The sequence below is a fragment of the Mugil cephalus genome, chromosome 23 (assembly GCF_022458985.1).
Source record: "Mugil cephalus isolate CIBA_MC_2020 chromosome 23, CIBA_Mcephalus_1.1, whole genome shotgun sequence".
NCBI lineage: Eukaryota > Metazoa > Chordata > Actinopteri > Mugiliformes > Mugilidae > Mugil > Mugil cephalus.
This window is the reverse complement of record NC_061792.1, coordinates 14,762,805-14,786,016: the sequence shown is the minus strand read 5'-3', so window position 1 is coordinate 14,786,016 and position 23,212 is coordinate 14,762,805. Positions and strand designations below refer to the sequence as shown.

General features: G+C 45.7%; 1 protein-coding gene across 1 annotated transcript in view; it reads left to right on the top strand.

The window, feature by feature from the left end:
• Window positions 1–319: 319 nt before the first annotated feature.
• Window positions 320–23,212, top strand: part of zeb2b (zinc finger E-box binding homeobox 2b) — an 80,036-nt gene continuing 57,143 nt past the window's right edge. The window contains 5 exon segments of the mRNA XM_047576957.1: window positions 320–388; window positions 3,699–3,782; window positions 4,030–4,109; window positions 18,824–18,881; window positions 18,884–18,962. Of these exon segments, the coding sequence (XP_047432913.1) occupies window positions 4,099–4,109; window positions 18,824–18,881; window positions 18,884–18,962 (148 nt within the window). The 5' untranslated portion in view covers window positions 320–388; window positions 3,699–3,782; window positions 4,030–4,098.

The following is a 23,212-nucleotide window of genomic DNA, read 5'->3' as shown; positions in this document are numbered from 1 at the left end:
GATTAATTTTCGGGGGTCGTGTTTTGGTGGGAAAATCCTCCGTCCGGGACTCCCACGTTCTGACTGTAGTTCCTGCTCGAACAGGAGTCGGTCTGGACTGAGCCGGACTCCGGAGCCAAGTGTTCTCTTGCAGATGTTTGCTACGGAGTGGGTGACATAATATTTGACATGAGATGCCAAGTGTGAGGACGGGAGGGAGGGAGGGAGGGAGGGGGGGAGGTGGGTGGAGGTATTAGGGCAACTGGTGTCGGAGAGGCTGTCGACTGATCGTCCTGAACAGATGCACAGGTACACACACACACTTCCCTTTGTTACGTTAAATCCTCGTTTGACTTCCTGTTTCCTTTTCAGGTTCGCTTGTCGTCCGTATTTCCACATGCAGATGAAGGTATTACAAAAACACTCATCTTTTTTTTTTCTTCTTCTTCTTCTGAAAGTGAGAACGGTCCAAAATGTCACCGCTTATTGCCGTTAAAATTCCTGCGAGGGTATTCTGAGTGCGCAACACACAATCTTCGTCCACAACTATTTCCCAACAGGTGCAGGAGGAGATCAGGTTGCAACACTTTTCTTGCTCCCTCCTCCTCCTCCTCCTCTTGTCCTTCCCGCCTCTCTCTTTCTCGAAATTAATGCCGGCGAGATCGGCTTTAGAGACGAGACTGACGAGGAGGAGGAGGAAGGAGGAGGAGGAGGAGGGGGCCGCTAATAACCAGGCAAGGTACACTAATCTCCGATGGCAACATTTGGTTTACCTTAAGCTGGAGGGACAGCTGTATTAAAAGCAGGAATTATCCTAATCAGTTCAAACTCCATCCTCCTCCCTGCTTCACCTCTTTGCATATAAAACTTCCACATTAGGCTTAAGAGTACAACGGCTTAGCCGCTGTTCGCCCTACATCTGTCTTCCCTCGGCGACGACCAATCAGAAAGGTGGAGGGAGGGTGGAGAAGACGAGGAAGGTGGATGAAAGAAGACGTAGTTAACAGTTCAGATTATCAGATGTTTATGCAGATTAAATGACTCAAAACTAGTGTTTCCGCCATGTTTGTAGTCCATCTGTTTACTTTTTAATCACACTGAAAATAATAAAAATGTTGGAGTTTTTTTTTTTTTTTTTTTACTGCCGCACGTGCCTCCAGTTTAAATGCTTCATTATCTTTATTATCTAGTAATAGATCCAACAAGTTCCAGGTGTGGTAGAAGCTGTTCTGGCTGCTCTGCAAACAGCTTCTATCTGGACTTATTTTTTATTTTTTCCCCTCCCTCCTCTCTTTCTTCCTCCCTCTCACTCTTTCCGAGGCCCTCGGCACCATAAATCCGACTGATTACTCCGCACCCCTTTTGCTTGACTGCACCTTCACAATCAGCCGTGGCCGCCAACAATGAGGCCCTGATGAATCAAACATCCATGGCATTAGTTTCACCTTGCTGCCCCTTTCCCATGCGCCGCCGCCTCTTTGTCAGGCCCCGGTTTGATGAGAAGGACTACTGACACTGGCTGCACCTATTGATAGACGATTCTGTAAAGACGGACCCCAACAACCCTGCCAATCCGCAAACGCTCCTCCCTTGTCCTCCCCACCTTCGTTTGCCCCCAAAAAATAGGCGACAAAAGTTGATAGGAGCCCCGTACCGAACCCCTGCTCCCCTGCTGTCTGGTTTGCGGGAGCCTTTGTGTTTAGTTTTTGGCTTTAGGGCGCTTTATTCTCAATATTTGCCAAAGAGGCTGCACCTTTATGAAGGGCTGCTTTTACACCAGGTGCTGGGGGGGATCTGGACAAGACTTGCACAGATCAGCCACAACATTAAGACCACGGACTTTAGAAGTAAAGAACATTGACCGTTCTGCTGGCATTATATATATAGTGAAAATTATAAATATACATTATTATTAACATATTGCATCAATATTAAGCTATTAAATACAGGTTCAAATATTCATGTTTTGTGTATTTCTATTTTGATCCAATTTGTCCTCAGTAGTTGGCCGATGAGAGCAAGCTGCACTGTTAGCACCCACCTAGACCAAAAAATTGACACGTACCACCCACCTAGACCAAGAAAAAGAGATGTAGCACCTACGAAGACCAAAAAACAAACATATACCACCCACCTTGACCAAAAAAAGACACGTAGCACCCACCTACACCAAAAAAATGACACGTAGCACCCACCTAGACCAAAAAAAAAACACGAACCACCCACCTAGACCAAAAAAAAGACATGTAGCACCTACGAAGACCAAAAAAAAGACATGTAGCACCCACGAAGACCAAAAAACATACATATACCACCCACCTAGACCAAATAAAAACATACGTAGCACCCACCTAGACCAAATAAAAACATACGTAGCACCCACCTAGACCAAAAAAAAGACATGTAGCACCCACCTAGACCAAATAAAAACATACGTTGCACCCACCTAGACCAAAAAACAGACATATACCACCCACCTAGACCAAATAAATACATACGTAGCACCCACCTAGACCAAAAAACAGTCATGTTGTACCCACCTAGACCAAAAAAAGGCACGTAGCACCCACCTATACCAAAAAATGACACGTAGCACCCACCTAGACCAAATAAAAACATACGTAGCACCCACCTAGACCAAAAAAAGGCACGTAGCACCCACCTAGACCAAAAACCAGACATGTAGCACCCACGTAGACCAAAAAAAAACAAACGTAGCACCCACCTAGACCCACCTAGACCTAGAACAAACAAACAAACCAAAATAATAAAAATGCTTTGGGAACAGCACAATAGCACATCTTTGCTAAGATAGAGAAGGATATCATTTCTGACGTTGGGAATAAAGCTGAAGTTTCCTTCTCGGGGGAACATAAAGTCTCCTGTCGACATAAATCTCTTTATTTTCAGAGGTGAGTCTCTAGACAGGTTGAAGTGGTCCTCGGTCTTGTCTCTAAGCTTTGCCCCGTGCGGCGTGCAGCGTGGCGCCATCGCATCGTTGCGCGAAGATCAAACCCTAAATGTGCCGTGGAAGTGTTCGGGGGCCGCTAACAACTAGCACAGACGTTGGTGTGTACGAGGGGAAGGAGAGAAGAGACAGATTTGCTACGATGCTCGAGGCTGCTCATAATGAGAGAAGGAGAGAGACCCAGAACCGGCTCATCCGACGTGCTACTCACAATGTTTTATTCATGGGGAGATATTTGATTATATTTGAATTTAATTGACATTTGGAGATAAATGAAGAGTTTCTTTCCAAAAATGAGATATCCACTATTTAACAAAATTAACACCTCCTCTTAGAAAACGGTGACTGACGTATCTGGAGTCGGACAAATAACCGAACAAAAAGCTGTAAGGTTAAACGTGTGAAGATTTGAGCTCATTGTTGTAGATTAACAGGAGTGTCGAAAAGCAATTAAATGCATGAACGCATCAACTCATCCACATATATATCAATTTATGCTTTTACTGGTAACTGAACGTAGCAAGATCCCCTCTACTGAATGCTACAACTCAGCTGGGCATCATCAGCATATAAGTTTACTTACTCCCGTCTTTAGCCGCTAACCTTTAGCATCTAGCGGGCAATTTAATACCATGCAAAACAAAGCTAATTAGCTTATTTGGACTGAATCAGGCCAGTTGTTTCTATGCTAAGATAAGCTGCAGCTCTCAACTTAATGCACAGATCTAACTTTTAATGCTCTCATTTGCAGAGTGGAGGTCAGCAGGTTTTTTTTTTCCGGGATGTTGCATCGTGGGACGCGTCTGGCCGTCCACAACCACCATCCATTCATCAGGTGAGCCGTGCCCGGCCTGTGTCCTCCTTTATTTGCCAGCGCTCCCTCAATTTATTCGGGCCATTTATTGTGCTGGAATTTGAAATTGTTTTTTCAGGGTGCTGCAGGAAATATTTAACCATTTATTTGTGGCATAATTTGCAAAGGAAAATAGAGCAAATGTCTTTTATTTCTGCACCTTTTGTGTCCCTCCTGTCTGTCTGTGAGTAAGTGAGTGGGATGAATCAGTCTTGTCTTTCCCTTTCAGTAATAACTCCTTCCTGTTCTCCTCCCGTGGAGGCGCTCAGCGGGTCGCTTCACATCTCCTCGGCTCCGGATGAAAAGGAGGTAAAAGACAGGTGAATGTGCAGGGAGACGAGGGGGGAGGAGGTGGAGGGAGGGAGGGAGGTTGTGTGTTTGTGGTAGGAACATTTCTCTCCATCGCGGTATGAAGAACACGACTAGTACTAAGAGAACAAAGTTTTTTATAGAACATGAATAAACATTAAAATCCTGAATAGATCCTAAAACAAACTGCTCACATGGCATGAGTTGTGGCTGAGATAAGAAACTCTAAAAGCTAGCTTCCCAGCTAATAGTAGCGCTTCCTAGCCTCGCAGCTAACGTAGCTCTTCCTAGCCTCGCAGCTAATAGCAGTACTTCCTAGCCTCCCAGCTAATAGTAGCGCTTCCTAGCCTCCCAGTTAATACCATTTCTTCCTAGCCTCCCAGCTAACGTAGTTCTTCCTAGTCTCCTCGCTAATGGTAGCACTTTCTAGCCTCCCAGCTAATAGTAATTCTTCCTAGCCTCCCAGCTGATGGTAGCTCTTCCTAGCCTTCCAGCTAATAGTAGCTCTTCTAGCCTCCTCGCTAATAGTAGTTCTTCTAGCCTCCAACTAACAGTAGCTCTACCTAGCCTCCAGCTAATAGTAATTCTTCTAGCCTCCTAGCTAATAGTAGTTCTTCCTAGCCTCCCAGCTAACGTAGTCTTCCTAGTCTCCTCGCTAATGTACATTTCTAGCCTCCAGCTAATAGTATTCTCCTAGCCTCCCAGTATGGTAGCTCTTCCTAGCCTTCCAGCTAATAGTAGCACTTCCTAGCCTCCTCGCTAATAGTAGTTCTTCCTAGCCTCCCAACTAACAGTAGCTCTACCTAGCCTCCCAGCTAATAGTAATTCTTCCTAGCCTCCTAGCTAATAGTAGTTCTTCCTAGCCTCCCAGCTAACGGTAGCTCTTCCTAGCATTGCAGCTCATAGTATCTTTTCCTAGCCAACCAGTTAATAGTAGTTCTACCTAACCTCCCAGCTAATAGTAATTCTTCCGAGCCTCCCAGCTAACGGTAGCTCTTCCTAGCCTTGCAGTTAATAGTAGCACTTCCGAGCCTCCCAGCTAACAGTAGCTCTACCTAGCCTCCCAGCTAATAGTAATTCTTCCTAGCCTCCTAGCTAATAGTAGTTCTTCCTAGCCTCCCAGCTAACGTAGTTCTTCCTAGTCTCCTCGCTAATGGTAGCACTTTCTAGCCTCCCAGCTAATAGTAATTCTTCCTAGCCTCCCAGCTGATGGTAGCTCTTCCTAGCCTTCCAGCTAATAGTAGCACTTCCTAGCCTCCTCGCTAATAGTAGTTCTTCCTAGCCTCCCAACTAACAGTAGCTCTACCTAGCCTCCCAGCTAATAGTAATTCTTCCTAGCCTCCTAGCTAATAGTAGTTCTTCCTAGCCTCCCAGCTAACGGTAGCTCTTCCTAGCATTGCAGCTCATAGTATCTTTTCCTAGCCAACCAGTTAATAGTAGTTCTACCTAACCTCCCAGCTAATAGTAATTCTTCCGAGCCTCCCAGCTAACGGTAGCTCTTCCTGGGGGGGGGGTATGGTCTGCACTAGGTGGGTGGTCTAAGTAACATGCCAGGTAGTAAGCTTCCAAATATGAGCTTGTGAGAGTTCATTTTTGGACTAAGTTTTTTTTTTATAGACCGTGAACAAACATTAGAGTCGTGAATAGATCCTAAAACAAACCCTGGCTCCACGCTACGAGCCTTTGTCTAAAGGTCCTGTGTGAATCACTGAAGCTTACTGTACGCTCCAGCCTGAATGCACTGTTTACTGTGTAGCGGATTTGGTTGCATGTATGTTTACCGCTATTTGGAGTCGATCCATGGAATAATAAAAAAAAAAAAAAAAACAGAAAGAAAGAAAAAATCCCTCTTTGTTCGGGATGATGGCTTCCCTTCAGTCCCAACATGTGTCCGGCCCAGTGAGGTTTAAATCTGCCCACCTGTCCACGCACTAATCCTCCCAGCTTTATTACAAAACTGTGCAATTAATTAAAGGCTCAATCGCTGGGATTAGTAACCTACATTCAACCTGATACTGGTATCAGTAACACTGCATTTAAAAAAAATAAATAAATAAAAGGAAGTTTTTATATCTGGATTCAAACGCTTGAACCGTCCAGAAACTTTAAGCCTTTGCCAGGGAACAAAACCAGAGGTGGGGCCCGGTTCAACGGCAGGGCTGTCCTTGTTTACAGTGGCGTTGCAGAGATTAAGATTATCCGCGCTGTATGTTTACAGCGTAATGAAACAGGCCTGATATAATGACCATCAAATCTGGATTAGGTCATTCACAGCAGAGGAGGGAATTTATTCCAGCGATTATTGTGAGCGGGGCTCAGCTGCACGACAATCCCCGACCGGGCTGACGTATGCCTCAACACCTCGCACAACATCCCTCCATACAGTTATGGATAAACTTCCTATTTAACTTTTATAATAACAATAACAATAATAATATAATTCCCATGTGCAGGGGCTTTGTGCGTGTTTTTTTCCTGCAGAAATCTAACAGGTGCCGTGAAAAGGTGTGTGTGTGTTGGTGCATGTGTGTGTCGACCGTTACAAAAGCAGGTTATGGCAGCGCAGAAATGACACGGTGCAACAGATGATGGGCATTATCCCATCAACCTGCTGTTTCTGTACAGACTCTGTCCCCTCTATGTTCCCTTTGAAAGGACAGCAGGAGTGTGTGTGTGTGTGTGTGTGTGAAGGGAGGGAGGCCTTTCACACACACACACACACACACACACACACACACACACACACACACACACACACACTCTGCACCTGTCACAAACAGCCTGTCAGAGCAGAAGAAAAGAAAGTTCAGCCATGAGGAAGGGCCGAGGGGAAGGGCTGTCTGTTTGAGCCAATATGGGAGTTTAAGGCCATAACTGATACAGACTCCCATCAAACATGTGACAGAAACGAGCCCGAGCTCAGTAAACAATCCTCAGTACTTCGCTTTAAACGGGATAAAATCACCTAACTTCTTTGGAATTCGTCACTTCCGGGCCTACTGTTGCGTTCAGTGTTTGTCTTGGGGTGAAAACCTAATTGAATTGAGTCTCTAATTACACGTAATTTTCTTAAATAATATGTGCATCAGCTGCACTAACTACTACTGCTCACATGGCATTAGTAGTGGCTAAGATAAGAAACTCTAAAAGCTAGCCTCCCAGCTAACAGTAGGTCTGACTAGCCTCTAAGCTAATAGTAGTTCTTACTAGCTTCCTAGCCCCCAGCTAAAAGTAGCTCTGCCTAGCCTCCTAGTGAATGCCCTAGCCTCCTAGCTAATAGTAGCTCTTCCTAGCCTCCTAGCGAATGTCCTAGCCTCCTAGCTAAGAGTAGCTCCTCCTGGCCTCCCAGCCAATAGTAGTTCTTCCTTGCCTCCTACCTTATAGTAGTTCTTCCTACCCACCCAGCTAATAGTAGCTCTTACTAGCTTCCTAGCAACCCAGTTAACAGTAGTTTTTCCTTGCCTCCTAGCTAATAGTAGTTCTTCCAACCCACCCAGCTAATAGTAGCTCTTGCTAGCTTCCTAGCACCCCAGTTAACAGTAGCTTTTCACATCTTCCTAGCCTCCATACTAATAGTAGCTCTTCCTAGCCTTCAAGCTAACAGTAGTTCTTCCTAGCCTCCTGGATAATAGTCACTCTTCCTAGCCTCCCAGTAAACAGTAGCTCTTCGTAGCCTCCCATCTACCAGTAGCTCTTGCTAGCTTCCTAGCCTCCCAGTGGCTCTTCCTATCCTCCTAACTAATCGTAGCTCTTCCTAACTTCTTAGCCCCCCAGCTACTAGTAGATGCCCCAAGCTTCCTAGCCTTCCAGCTAAAAGTGGCTCACCTTAGCCTCCTAGCCCATGTGCCCGATCGACCAATCAGAAATGTCACGCTGAGTATCGGAGACTTTATGGAAATAAAATCACTTCCCCTGAGCTTAATTTAGACCAGAATTTAGAATTCGTACTTCCGAAGGTTCCCAGTCCGTGGATCGAGCGACTGGGACGTCCCGGACGAGGTGAGGACCGCCACGGTTACCCGCGGTTACCCTCTCACAGCAGGAGGAGGCCGCGGCGGGCTGGCTGGCTAGCAATCACGCCCGACGTGACTGACACATTCAGCTTGTGATGAAAGAACAATATCAGCTCAGCGTATCAGCAAACACGAGAGGATCTGCATGCGTACGGGAGGAACCCTCGCGTATAATGTACCTCACCAGAAGGTTAACTTCGCCGCCTGTAAATTGCCGCCGCCACCGGCCCCCCCCCCCTTCACCACCACCACCACCACCACCACCACCACCCCGGCTGGACAATAGGCTCAGCAGTGGCCTGGTGATTGCCTCTTTTCAAATGGAAATGCCGGGTTGCCTCTCTTCTGCCCGGTTCCCCCTAAGCAGTGTACAAATTACAGTTTACAAGGCATGGAGGAATAAAAAAAGAAAGAGTAGATAGACAGGGGAAAAAAGAGACGACGAGGGAGGGAGGGAGGGCGAGCAAAGCAGAATATCTTTTCTCTCGCTATTTTTTTTTTTTTTTTTTTTTTTTAATTCAGCAAAGTGACATGTAAATTAGCCTTTAAGTGCTCCACTCGGGGACTGTGATCGTGCCCTAATTGTCACAGTCAATTGTGGCCAACAGTCTCTTCAATCCAGGCAGCTTTTGACAACAAGCACGCGAGGATCAAAAGACAAATCATCGACTTCCCTCGACGCACACGGGGCCTCGACGCCTGCGTTTTAGGTGGCGTGGAAAAAAAAAAAAAGGGAGGGGAGGAATAAAAAAAAAATGGTCAGGAAAGGAGGCGGGAGGCGGCGGCGTTGCTCTGCTAGAGATAGAGAGAGATGACAGGAAGTGGCAGCAATTTGCTTCCTACACCGGCTTATATCAACGCCCCGCGAAATCCTTTTGAGTGTCAAGATAACAAACGCCGCGGATGACAATGCAGGAGAGGATGTCCAAAAATGAGCGGTGGAGGTAGACGGTGGCGTGCAGCAGACCGTGAGCTGACTTCAGTCCTGCAGCGTGGGGCCATAAACTTCAGCCGGGGGATGAAACTGATGCCGTTTGGAAACAGGAAAAATACTCGGGAGTCTTATCGAAAAAGGGCCACGGGTTCAAAGACGACGACTTCTCTCCAGAGTTCGCTTGCGGTTGTCGCTTGTGTGGTTTATAGTTGGCGATGCTTTGGGCAGACAAACACACAACTTCACTTTGTCATGGTTGGAGGCTGAGAAAAAAAAAAATAATCGCTTTCAGTCGAATCATCTCCAGTCGCAGAGTCCGTGTTTGACCGATAGCTGCTACCGTGCTATCATTTAAGTGACCTTCCTAGCCTTCCTGCTAATATTAGCTCTTCCTAGCCTTCCTGCTATTAGTAGCTCTTCCTAGTCTCCAAGTTAATATTAGCTGTTCATAGGCTCCCAACTAATAGCTGCTCTTCTTAGCCTCCCTGCTAATATTAGCTCTTCCTAGCCTTCCTGCTATTAGTAGCTCTTCCTGGTCTCCAAGTTAATATTAGCTGTTCATAGCCTCCCAGCTAATAGCTGCTCTTCCTAGCCTCCAAGCGAATATTAGCTTTTTCATAGCCTCCCAGTTAACAATAGCTCTTCCTAGCCTCCCTGCTAATATGAGCTCTTGCTAGCCTTCCTACTAATAGTAGCTCTTCCTACCTTGCCAGCTAATAGTAGCTCCTCCCAGCCTCCAAGCTAATATTTGCTTTTCATAGCCTTCCACCTAATAGTAGCTAGCCTTCCTACTAATAGTAGCTCTTCCTAGCCTCCAAGCTAATATTTGATTTTCATAGCCTCCCAGCTAATAGTAGCTCTTCCTAGCCTTCCTGCTAATCGTAGGGCTGCCTAGCTTCCCAGCTAACTAACAGTGGCTCTCCCTAGCCTTTCCGCCTGTAATAGCTCATGTTAGCATCCCTGCCACCCAGGAAACAGTAGCTCCTCCTAGCTTCCTAGCCTCCCAGCTAATGGTGGCTCCTCCTGTGTCCTCTTTTAGACGATGACTCCAGACTACTGCCACCTGCTGGTGTGGAGAGTTATTTCCTGTTTGTACCTGCTGGTCCATTAACCTCACACTCGACCTTTGATGTTGGTTCGGTGTCTCTGGGCCTTTAGCAAACACGTTTTGTAAGAAGCATGATGTCAGAGGACATGATTCTAATGAACCAATCCCAAAAAGCAGTGTTGCGTGTGATTGCAGATCTTGTTTTTCTCCCTTTATCAATAAGCAGCAACTTTACAAACAGTTTTCCGTCTTTTCAGCAGCAGCGAAGTCTCGTCGAGTCGGACGAGGTTTGGGCAGATGTAGGTTAGATCCTTTAAATCTCTCCGCGTGTCCTGAGAGGATGTAAACTCATACATGGAGGCAGATATTAAGAGCACGCTGATATGCAAATGTCTGTCGAGATTAGAGCTACAACAATTATTCAAATGTTTGATTAATTATTCATCGGAGACGCCGTCAATTATTCATTTCGGTGAGCGATAAGTCTTTTTTTTTTTTTTTTTTTTCTTCATCTTGGAGTGAAAAGTTTTCTTGAGGGATCTATCAGAATCCCAATCAAAACCATTTTATTTGTGAAGTACAGTAAATGAGCCAGAGTTGTTTTGGTGGCGCCGACACACACACACACACAAACAGAGAAAGAGACACAAATTCTCTGTATCTCCTTGTGTCTGGATGATTTCTGACCCCTCGGAACGTTTTTAACTTTTATTTATTTTTCGGATCTTATCGGTTTAAGCACAACAGACACCGCGTGCGCTCGGGAGTCGACTCTGGCTTCTGTCGCCGCGATCTCTGTTTGTGATCAGCTGTCAAATAAAAGGGCGCAACACAATAATGCAGCAACATCAGTGCTTTAAGGTATTCTGCAGGAATACTTACTTAAGTTGAGCAAATTTGACACTGACGGATAACAAGCTTCACTTTCAAGCCTCGCAATCAATACGAGAGACTCCCAGTAGCCGCGCATGCATCATTCATTCACACGCGCATTTACATACAGTAAATCACTTTAAACGCCACCGCAACAAATAAATAAATAAACAAAGAAGAAAAACATTTGACCTCTTTCCACGTTAAAAAAGAAAAGAAGACGCCGAGCACATGATGTGTGTGTTTCTCCCTCAGATAAGTGGTCATTTGTAGAAGCCTCTGCTCGGTTTTCTGCTAACAAGAACAACATAAAAAAAAAAAAAAAATCAATAGTTTTTTGGTGTGAGCATTTGTTTCTGCAGCAATCTGCACCCATCGTGTTCTCTCTGCGAGCTTTTCTTGTCCGACCGAGAGAGATCAGAAATGCTCTTAAAAGAGCTGCCTTTCTTTTCCTTTTTTTTTTCCTCCACCCCCCCCTTTTCTTTCTTTCTTTACTCGCTCGCTCATGGCAAATGTAAACTAAATTCATTTTGCATGTTTGAGGAGTTCTCGCAGATCACACGCTCCCAGCCTTCGCCTCTCGCTCTTTAATTGTCCGTCAATCTCTCGGAGCCGTTGTGGTGCTGAAGCTGCTGAAGCGGTGGCCATCACAGAGCCGAACCCCGTCGAGACGCGTTCGGTTTGATGTTCGCCGGAGCTGGAAGAGCCACAAACGGAGCGCGGAGAGGAGGAGGAGGAGGAGGAGGAGGAGGAGATGTGATCTGGGATGATTCTGTCGTGCATTCAAACCAACAACGGCCGTTACTTTAATTAAAAAAGAGGCTAAACTCTGCTTTCGGGGGCCGAAAGCACAAAGTGCGCGAGCGCTCCAGAGGCCGGGCTGCAGCCACTTGACAGCTGGTTTGAATTGTAAAAGTACATTTTGAAACTGTCCCTCCCTCTTTTCTTTTCTAGACCCACTTTCTGGTCGAACCAGCTTGGTTTGATTTCGACACAAAGAGAAAGAGGTTCTGATTGTGTTTGTGCCACTTCGGTTTCGCCGCGACAACTTCTCCATAACTTCCCCCCGACCTTTAGTCGTCGTCACGTCTGCACCTGCGTCCACATCAACAACGTGAGCCTGATGCATGAGCAAAGACGTGGTCGAATTCAGGTCTTTGTGTGTCTGAGTTGTGCAGCAGCAGGACCTGTGGGCGTAGTTTATTTAACAAAAACACTCCGTCAGGCTGTAAAAAATGTGTGATGCAAAAACAAAAACTTGGTTTGGGTTTAGGTTTAGAAGTCGACGCTGCGTCGACATCACAGGACAAATTTAAGTTTCAAAACTAAAACAAAATAGTTTTCAAATAATTTGCCTTATCCTTAATGTTCGGAGAAACCAACTTCTTATTGGTGGAAAAATGCATCATCAACCAATCAGGAAACGATGTGTCAGTAGTTAATAATTCTGTGAATAGTGGTACAAAAATATTTCATGCAAATAGTTGTAAAAAAAACAAACGTTTGCTAGATTTGTGCGTCAGCTTTTGAAATTTTAACATCTTATAAACGTGGTTCGTTAAACGTGTTTGTGGATTTCAAACTTTTTCCTACTGGGATTTGATGGTTTTATTCTGGTTCAGTTGAAAAAAAAATGACTGTGAAATGACACAGGTGAGGATGAGCTGAAAACACTTTTTAACAGGAAGCAGAAAGATAAAAGCAGAAGCAGTTTCACTGTGGAGTCCGGAGGGTTAATTAATGACTCGATCCAGAACCAAACGCTGACGTAGGACTCAGGTCACAGAACATGTTTGGGAGATTGAGGCAACAGCTTTTCAGGAGACACGTTTGAGACAAACAGTTGAGAACAGTCGGTCGGGTTTTATGAATTTATGAGGTTTCGGTTCGTGCAGCTCATCCAACACTTCAGGATTCAGGAAACAAAAATAACCTGTTTCAGTTTAGTTTGTATCTGATACGTTTGATTAGGTTTACGCAACAAAACGAACGTGGTCAGACTGAGAACGTCGGGCCTTAAACTCTGAGAACATTCGGGGAGCAGCTCGGTTCGATTCAGGAGTTGGGAAGAAACAAAAACTGTTGGTTTAAAGTTTACACCACAGGTTTGGGTTTACGTCAGCCCCACGGTCGAGCTGGATCCCGACAACGAGAACATTGGGTGAAATCAATCGATGCGTCTTAAAGTGCCGGGTTGGTTTCAGGAGACAGATCTTTATGTGTCTGAAATATTCGGTTTGGAGTGATGCAACAAAAAGATTTGGTTTAAAGTTTACACCACAAAAACACTGGGTTTAGGTTTATGCAACAGAAAACACTCGGTTAGATTTAGGTGACGAGAACGTTGGGTTGGATTTAACCACAGAAACACTCGGTTAGAGTTCAGAAAAAAAAAAAAGAATCAGTTTGACTGTTGCCTGGTTCGTCTGCAGCATCCACCTCCTCATCCCTCCGTGCTCCGCTCCTCACAGCGCACGGAGAAACAAACTGCGATCATGTGCAGCGCGTACGCCTTTCTGTTTCTCTTTTAATAGAGCCGCAGTGAATCAGAGGTTAAAAAGCTTCCGTTCACTTTTCCCACGCTGCGTGAAATTCTCCCGAACACTGTTCTCTGCCCTGATTAGGATTAAACTCTTGGGGGGGTTGAGGTCGAGCTGGCGTTGGGCTGGTTTAGCTGAATCACTGTTTTGCTTGGAAACATGTCACATTTGTTTGTGCGTCTCGGCTTTTTTGGCTCAGACTGTAACCTGTGGGCACGCCCGAGCTCCCGTGACCTCCGACCTCCGGCTCCGCGATGCGTCCGCGCTGATACGAGACGTTTCCGAGGGCGGAAAACGCGTTCGCTTCCGAAGCCCTCGGTTTCTCTTTGACGGGCCTTTTTGGTGGAGCTGCTGATGTGCCGGGCGTCATGTGACTCTCGCCGATCTAAATCAGGCCGATAACCGGGGACGCCTGGCGGCCGAGTCCTCGGATGCACGACATGTACATGCAGCTGAGTCCCGAGGCGTTGCTCCACGACGGCGTCCCCTCTCTGCGCTCGCACGCCTCCGCCGCCGAGCAGCAGCAGCAGCAGCAGCAGCAGAGCTTGTAAAACCGGTAATTAGAGCAAATACGAACGTGTTCTCTTTAAAAACCTGACTCCTCTCTGCAGCCGATCCCGCTGGCTTCCAGTCAGAGGTCTGGAGGAGACGTGTGAGTATTCTGGCTGGAAATTGCCAGATTTGTTCCTGAGAAGTTAACGCCAGCTCGTCAGAAAAGCCGTGAGTCAACCAGAGGGAGATTATGTTCCAGCCGTGACCTCTGACCTCCCCGTGCTCAGAGCGTCCGCTGACAGATCTGACTTTTATTATCGTCATCGTCACTATCATCATTATTATTATTGTTATTAGTATTAGCAGAGGTTTCGTGTTTGTGGAGACGTGCAGCGAAGCGGCAGCAGCAGCTGACATGTAGCACGGCGCTGAGTGTAACCCAACCACTCCACACGGAAACAGAAGTTGTAATTAGACTGACAGATTCTCCAAATACTGCGAAACATTCCAACAGCCCCGCTGCACCACTGTCTTTACGTGTTTACGCCACGGAAATAAGGAGAAGAAGAAGAAGAAGAAGAGAGCGCAGGGAGCCAGATAGAGAGCGAAAGAAAAGGCCGAGAACAATTTGGATTCTAATCTGAGTGATGAGCTGCACGGCTCCGCTCAAAACCTTTACAGTCCATCTCCACACATCCATTTCCCCCTTTTTCTTTCCTTCTTTCTTTTTAACATTTCAACTTCAGAAAGATAAAAAATAAAATAAAATCAGAGCAGGGCGTCTTTTTTTTTTTTTTTTTATTCAGGAACAAATAAATGAATTATATAAAAATACAAATAATTCACCGGAAACGTTTATGAGATGATTTAACATTTATTTGACAATTCATCACAATTTCTCCATAAACATTAGAAACATTACTATAATTTAATCATTTAATCACACAGCATTTTATTTATTTATTACTTTTTTTTTTTTGCATTTTTAATTTGAAATTAACAAAAAAAATTAAAATAATCGAGCGGTAAATTTTTCAATCGTGCGTTTCTTCCTTTTTTTGGATGGGGGGGTGTTTCTCGGTGCCTCCCACCCTAATTTACACCAATATATTCATTAAGCACAAGGTCCCCCTATAGGTCACACACCGACTGTAATCCGTTTTCACGGTGAATATATGCGGCCCCACCGAGGAGCGGAGCGGAGCGGAGCGGAGAGGCTGCGTGCGTAAAAAAAAAAAAAAAAAAAAGGCGAGAGGTGCCACTCCACGCTCTCTGCTGCGATGAATGGGACACGGAGTTAAAGCTACGGATCAAGTATGTGTGTGTTTGAGTGGGGTGGGGTGGGGGGAGAGAGGAGGGGTGGGGGGGAGCTTGACTGCTTCGTTTACATGCAAGCACCGTGGTAGTAAATTACGCATGACAATAATTCACCCAGGACTGGATCCACTTTAAAGAAAAATCATTTTTACGCACCCATGTCTGTCTTTCTCCGTCTCCTTCTCCTTCTCCTCCTTCTTCTATTTCTCCTTTTTGTTTTTGATTGAGAAGAAGATTTTATGCTGGAATTAAATGTGCGTTCAGATAAAAGTTAAACTAAAGTTGGAGGTGATGACGCATGAGGACGTTTCTGTTGGTGGAATTAAAGTTGTGCGTTTTTTGTTGTTGTTGTTGTTGTTGTTGTTGGGGGTGAGGCGGTAGTTGGGAGGGTTGTAAGGTGGGTGTAACTAACGGGGGCATCAACCAGTTCAGCCTCTTGATTGATGATTTAATTAGCCATACAGTGGCGAACTGCAGGAGGACAGGACACTAAATAATACTTTATTTACATAACCAATCACGGCGCTGCAAAGGTGGAGCTTCCTCTCTCCCCCCTCTCCTTCCCTCTCTCCCTCTCTGTTCCAAGTCAGACATGGCTGAGATGGTTGACTTCTTTAATAAATGCGGGTTTCATCCTGTTAAGTGGCGCCCAGAACGAAAAGAGGAAAAAAAAAAAAAAAATCAGTCTAATAATCCTGGAATATTCCTCTTAATATTCCTGCAGGGGCCCCGCGCGCTGTTGTGTCTGCGCCTCTCTGCAGCGACTTTACACTCACTTTATTGCACTTTATGGTATTTTATCAGCTCCTTTAGTGCCGTCTCAATGTCCCCGCAGAGGCTGCAGCCGCGTCTGTCACCGCCGGGCTGACGCTGCGTGCGGCCGCGGCGCTGTGACACAGACCCCGCGTTTATTTCCACTCCGCGTTCCGTGCAGAAATGAATTTTAAAAAAATAATTAAATTCAAAAATGTCTCCTTTTTAAGGCTGGAATAAATGGACTTTTACTAGTTAGGTATTTATTAGGCCAATAAAACTACAATTAATTCCCGTTATGTGCATTTGTTTTTGTTAATTTTGCTTAAATTCTCCGTAAAGCAAATTAATCCTCTGTTAAATGACGCGGCTCCTACGAATGAAAACAAAACCTCCGCTCTCTAATAATTATTTTAAATTATAAATTAAAAAAGGAAAAAGTCAAGTTTTGCATTAAATGACACGAACACGATTTTTTACAGTGGAGATAAAAGCCGAACATCCTCAAACCTTTTTGCAGCCAATTACAATAATGAAGAATTTGTGGAATCGCGTCCCCACCCCGGACCCCGAGCATGCGGCTCCTGCACCCTGCCCTGTCAAGCCCTGGCATTTCTGCGAATTAAACCCGAGCACATACATAGATACGTATAAAAAATAATCCTTACATGACTGCGGCCGGCGTGGACGCGCTCCAAGTTTCTCCCCCTTTCTACACAACAGACACAGAAGACAGAAAAAAAAAGAAGAAGAAGAAGAAGGAAAGAAGAGCAGCGCAACCACTGTCGCCTGGTCTTTGCTCCGCGTCGAAGACCGACATAGTTGGTTTCACTCAAAAAGAGAAGAGATGGTGAAAGAGAGAGGAGAGTGAGGGAAAGAAAAGAGGAGGAAGAAGGGGGGGTGGGGGGGAGGAAAGAGAGAGGAGGAAAAAAAAAAAACTTCAACCCAGAAGATGCTCACGTTTGGCTCTCCTCAATTATCCCCTCCCGTGAAGATAGGTGGCGTGCGTTTCAGGGGGCTTCTCCTCTGTGTTACACGGCAAAGAAAAGGAGGTGGAAAGAAAAAAAATGTCATTAGAAGAGGCGTAACACGTCAGTCCCTACCCAGGTTTGTTTCCTGGAGTGGGTGTAAGACATCAGTTGTAAACCTGCCCTAGCAGGAATAGCGGTCCCTCCCTCCTCCCAACTATTTCTAAGGCTTTATTTCTAACGCTTTATTATCACCGGTGGAAAAGGATCCGCTCACCGACGCGCTCCGGTATCATCCCTCCTCGCGACTCCTATTCACGAGACACCTCTTTACACCTCCTCAAAAAAAAAAAGCAGGTATGTGCCTCCTCTCCTCTTTTTTTTTTTTTTTTTTTTTTTTTTAAAACGCAAAGCTCCTTTTTTTTTTTTTATTTCGCAGAAATTGTTGGATAATAAACTTTACCGCGATGCGCCCGCGCGTCAGAGCTGGAGCTCAACTTCTCCTCACCTGCACAGGTGCAGGGAGGTGTAGCGACGTTTTTTCCTTTTTTTAAAAAAAGAGAGGAAAAAAAAAGAAAAAGAAAGAAACCTCCGCGATGTCGATGCCGGCTCCTGACAGCCCCGGGAAAGGGGGCTCTTTCCTGGGCGTTTGGCGCTGCTCAGCCCCGCTGGAGAGAAACGAATCCCGCTTTCCCTCCGAGTCCCTTCAGCTGCTTTTACATTACTGTCTGTTTCTATCATTCGGCTAAAAAAGAAAGTGGCCGCGACAAACAAACAAACAAACGGAAAGAAAGAGAGAAAGAGAAAGAAAGGGGCTCCAGTGGATATTCCTCATCCTAATAACGGTATCCAGGCTGATGAATTAGGTGGCGAGCCGAACGAGCCACACGAGCGATCTGAGTCTTATCGCTTTTGTTTATGCGCCATTTGTGCCTTAAAGATTTTCCCCTCTTGTCCGGAGTCATTTGGCACATTTGAACAATTATTCCCCATCTGTTATTTATTAACTGTCGACAGGAGGAGGCTGGGTGGCGGTTTATTAAACCTGGAAGTGCGATTTTCTAAGTGTTTATTGAAAGTTCTGTGACTTTTAATCAGACTCGTCCCTGAGCTCTGGATCTGGCCCGAAAATCTGACACAAATGTGATTTATTGACCCGTTTCTCGTCCGGTGCCAAAAAAAAAAAAAAAAAAAAAAAAAGAAACGGAGTGAAGGCGCAAAGCAGAGCAGATCCGAACAGTTTAATTATGATAATAACCAACACAAAAAACAACGTTAATCTAATTGTATATTTTGTTAACAGTGTGAAGGATAATATATATATGTGTGTATATTAAAAAAAAAAAAAAAAAAAGCGGATTGGGGGAAAGTTTTCAGGCTGAAATGAGAGAATAATGTTTTAGCTGCAGCTTTTCTTTGGATAAAATGAAACGTGGTTTTGTTAAAAAATCCAATTCTCGTCCTGCTGCTGCTGCTGCTGCTGCTGCTGCTGTTAATGCCACTAAGCTGAGAGCCGATCACAGGCAAATCAAAATTAGATGGACACGGATCCCCGAGCTGCTGCTGCTGCTGCTGCTGCTGCTGCTGCTCATACTTTAACCCACGGCTATTTCCTTTTTTTTATCTGCCCCTCGATCCAAGTCACATTTTCAGTTTCTTGTCCGGCGCAAGTGGATCCTCAGTCCTAACATTGTTGGTGCTGGTGTGTGTCTCTATGTGTGTGTGTGCGCGTGTGTGCGCGTGTGTGTGTGTGTGTGTGTGTGTGTTTCCCGTCAGATATCAAGCTGAAATCAAGGAATCGAGTCCATGCGAGCTGCCATCTGATCCCACACACACTTATCAATGAAGCAAGAGATCATGGCGGATGGCCCCAGGTGTAAGAGGCGAAAACAAGCCAACCCGAGACGGAAAAACGGTAAGAAAATCACGGGGGAGACGAGCCGAGCGGTCGGGAGGGGGGTTATCTTTGGATGGGAGCCTGCTTTGAAGGTTTCCACTGCGGTTCGGGGCTGTGTGAGAGTCCGCGGCTGGTGCGCGTTTCTGCCCTTTTTTTTTTTTTTTGTAACGCAGGGATGAAGAGAAGAAGGAGGGGTGGGTGCTGGTGCTGCTGGTGCTGGTGGAGGGGGGGGGTGAACCGCTATCCGGGGAGAGAATCTGTGGAAAGAAAAATAGAAAAATAGAAATCGGGTGTTTTCTGGTTTATTTCCGAGGCTGGAGCTTTGAGGGGAAACTTGTTGGAAAGTTGGAGCGTGGCGCTGGAGCGGCTGGTTCGCTGGTCGCCGGGACAGAAAATCCGCCATGGGGGGACCGTGTGGCCGGTCCCTCAGCCCCCAGCGCCGGCTGGAGCGGACCCACGCTGCCCCACGCTGCCCCACGCTGCTCCACGCTGCTCCACGCTGCTCCGTGGACTTTTTGTTGTGACTTTTTGCTTGTGTTTAAGCGGTTGTTTCGCCTCGTTCCTCGGGCCTCCTCCACTCATTTAACGCCACATTGTCGCGCTTCTCCGGGACAAATAATTCACACGACTCTGGCATTTGGTTGTTGTTTGGTGCACTTTTTTATTTTCTCTCTTTGTTGCGTGTTTTTTATTAATTTTTCTTCTTATTTATTTTTATTCCCCGTGCTTCTCCGTATCAGGGGAGTTTATTGTAGCGCAGGACTCGTGTATAAATAGGATGACATGTCCGATAAATGCTGGACATTAATTGGGTCTGGGCTGGGGCGCTGGTGGAGGTGGAGATTTGTTGCTTTTCTTTCTCCATTTGACTGCACACTTTTCCCACAAGAGGCAAATCTGCAGTGACATTTCCTGGCCCCGTTATTCCTGATTATTCCACACAGGCTCCAAACTGAGGCAGCGCGTAAAAAAAAAAAAAAAAAACATCGAGGATTTTTGGATTGAGCCGCTTTTCTTTAATTTATTTCATTTTATTTATTTGCTTTTCCTCCTCCTCCTCCTCCTTTTTCCTTTTCCTCTTTCTCCTCCAACAACAGTTTTTTAATCTCTGCCCCCACAGGTTATTCATCTAGATCAGATTTCATTTATTGATTTCACACAATCAATAGCAGACAAGCATTTTGTTCCACACTAAATAGCGCAGAGCAAGAAGAAGAAGCAGCAGCAGCAGCAAGTAAATATAGATGTAGATATTTCTATTTGTGCGTTGGTCTGCTTGAGCTGGAAGAATAGGACACGTTTGGAGATGTGGCAGCCTGTTTAGCTGTGGCCACCTGTTTAGCCAAAGGAGGAGTGTTGGTAAGAGAAGCAGCGTTTGATGAAATAATATTAGCAAAGCAAATATCATCTTCACACCCTGAGACCTGACGAGAGACGCCGAGCGCTGACACGTTTCCCTGCGCTCAGAGCCGCAGAATATGTTTGGAGGAAAGAAAAAAAAAAAAAAAAACGAGAGAGGAGAAGACGATTTCATTTATTTTTTTCCCAAATATGTGAGTTTTTATTTTCTTCCATAACAACAGTGTGATGAACCCCCCCGACACACACACTCCTCCTCCTCTTTTTTACCCCTCCTCACACTCCCCAATCCTCCCCCCTGGGAATGCAGAGGCTTATTGAGGCTTGGCCACTCTCCTCTCCTCTCCTCTCCCTGTTCCTCCTCTCCTTGGTGGAGGGATGTGAGGTTGAACCGTCCCGGGCTACGAACTAAAAAACCCCCAAAAAACACACACTGCTTCATATTTTTATTAGCTTTTTCCCGGCAGATGGAAGCTGGTCGTCCCCTCAGCTACAGATCAGATCAGCGCACACAGTTGTCATACATTTATATCCATATATATATATACGTGTGTGTGTGTATCTGTTGCAGAGAAGACGAGAGGAGCGGATGTAAATAGTCATTTTTGTGCCTCGTGACTTAATTCTCCTGTTAAAAACAAACTGGTTTTAATTGGAGCCGCCGCCACGTTCGGATCAGATATCGTTTCTCATTTGATGCATGCTCGCATCTACGCAATATATTCGCTTTTATCTGGAAAAAAAAAAATGGATGGATGCACAGATGCATGGATGGATGGATGGATGGATGGATGGATGGATTTCAGCGTTTGTGCCAATTAGTAATAATGAGGCGTTTGCTCACTAAGTTGTCTAACCGATGACATTCTGGTCCAGATGACTGTTGGCCTTCGGGGCTGGAGGTGCTACAGTAGCTTTTACTCACTGGCTGCCCAGTCTGTCATGTGGTATTTAACCACACTTCATGACCTGATCCCCCCCCCCCTCATCTAAAAAACCCCCCGTCCTCATCCAAAACATCCAAAACATCCAAAACATCCAAACAAACCGATGCACGATGCGGAAAAACCTGAGAAACAGCGTTTGTCCTCTCACCTCACCTGCTGTTAAACCTCCTCCTCCTCTTCTTCTTCTTCTTCCTCCTCTTCTTCTTCTTCTATTTTTTTTCCCGGTGTGAAACTGGATCTGCAGCAGCGTGAAGTGTCTGAGAGTTTCTCGGCCCCTCTCCTCCTCCAGGTGTTGCTTGTCACATCCAGCTGTGAGCGGCCAAGGGAAAAAAAATAAAAAATAAAAAAAGGAGAAGAAGAAGAAGAGAGCAGCCAGCGACGACACACCTGTCCCCTTATTCCCCTTAATTCCCCTTATTCCCCTTATTTCACCGCTCAGAAACAAACAGGGAGAAACAGGAAATGCAGATGTTTCTGCTTTGGATTTGGGGCCAACGATCGTGTGAACGCTTCAGATTCAGATTCAGATTCAGATACGAGGTTCTAGCTTCTTTTCCCACCACCACCACCACGACCAGCAGCAGCAGCAGCCTCCCCCCCCTCCTCCCCTCCTCCTCCTCTTTTTTCCCAGACCCCCCCTTACTCTCTTTTTTTTTTTTTTTTGCCATCGTCACTGCGAAAGACGGGGTACGATGGGAGAAAGAGGAGGAGGAGGTTTCGCGGGGCGCTCGCGGACAATTGATTGTCAGTGGTAATGTGTTTCATTTACATGTTTATACCGTCAATAGTGGCGGCGGGGACGAGGGGGGGGGGCGATGGGGGTGTCCATTCCCACACGGGGCCGGACACCTTCCTCCTCTCGTGGCTTTTTATTATTATTTTTGTGCACGAGATGTTTAAGCGAGAGAAATAATTGCTGTGAGACGAGAAATACCAGCATTTATTTAATTTCTTATTTTATTTATTTTTGCCTCCTCTCCTCCTCCTTCCTCCCCATGCATTAAAAAAAAAAAAAAAGGGCTAGCAGGTCTCCCCCAGCGCGGGCTAATAAGGAGCCATATTCGCCCTGTCACAGCCACACTCCAGCGTCCTGCGTGAGGCCTTGTTATTCCACCTTATTTTTTTATTTATCCTCCGCTCCCTCGAATGCAGCCGTCACCGGCTAAATATATCCATCTGCTCCAAAGTGTGTGAGTCAAGTGTATATAGCCAAGCACATAAAAATGAATGGACCCCCTCCCTCTCCCTCCCTCCCTCCCCCTTCCTCCCTCCCTCCCTCTCACCAGATGATCTGGTGTTTTTGGTGAAGAGGAGCCGTCTCCGTCTTTTTTTATTTTTAATTATTTCCAAATCATTTTATTTTTTCCTAATATGTTGAGGAATTAAAGGAGGAATGTCGCTCTGCAGCGTGCATTCTCTCTTTTTTTTATTTTTTATTTTATTCCTCCTCCTCCTCCTCCTTCTTGCTTTGATAAGTCAGATAAAAGCAAATAGCATGTCTTGTGGCTGTGCACATGCACACGCAGTAAAAATAAAATAAAAATAAACTAATGATCATCTCCAGTCCGTCCTGGACGCTGGACAGAAAAGAAAACTTTCCCCCTGAAAAACAAGTCGTTTTTTTGACACATTTGGTGTTTTATTATTCCTTTATCCCGCCCGCCCGGCCTGTTTCTGCGCTGCCTGTTTGTGCTTGTGCTTGTGTGGAGATATTTTTCCGCCTGCCGGCCACAGAACACACACTTGCAGAGGCACCGCGAGCCGGGACCCCTGACACCGCGGGTCTTTGGAATGCCTTAGGTACCATTTCACTTTCGCTCACATCAATGCTGACCTGAATGCCTTTCATATCTGATCCGCCGTGTCTCTCCTGGTAAACATCCCCCGGGGGGAGAACAAAGAAAAGGAGCTCCTCTTCTTCTTCTTCTTCTCCTTCTTCTCCTTCTCCTTCTTCTTCTTCTT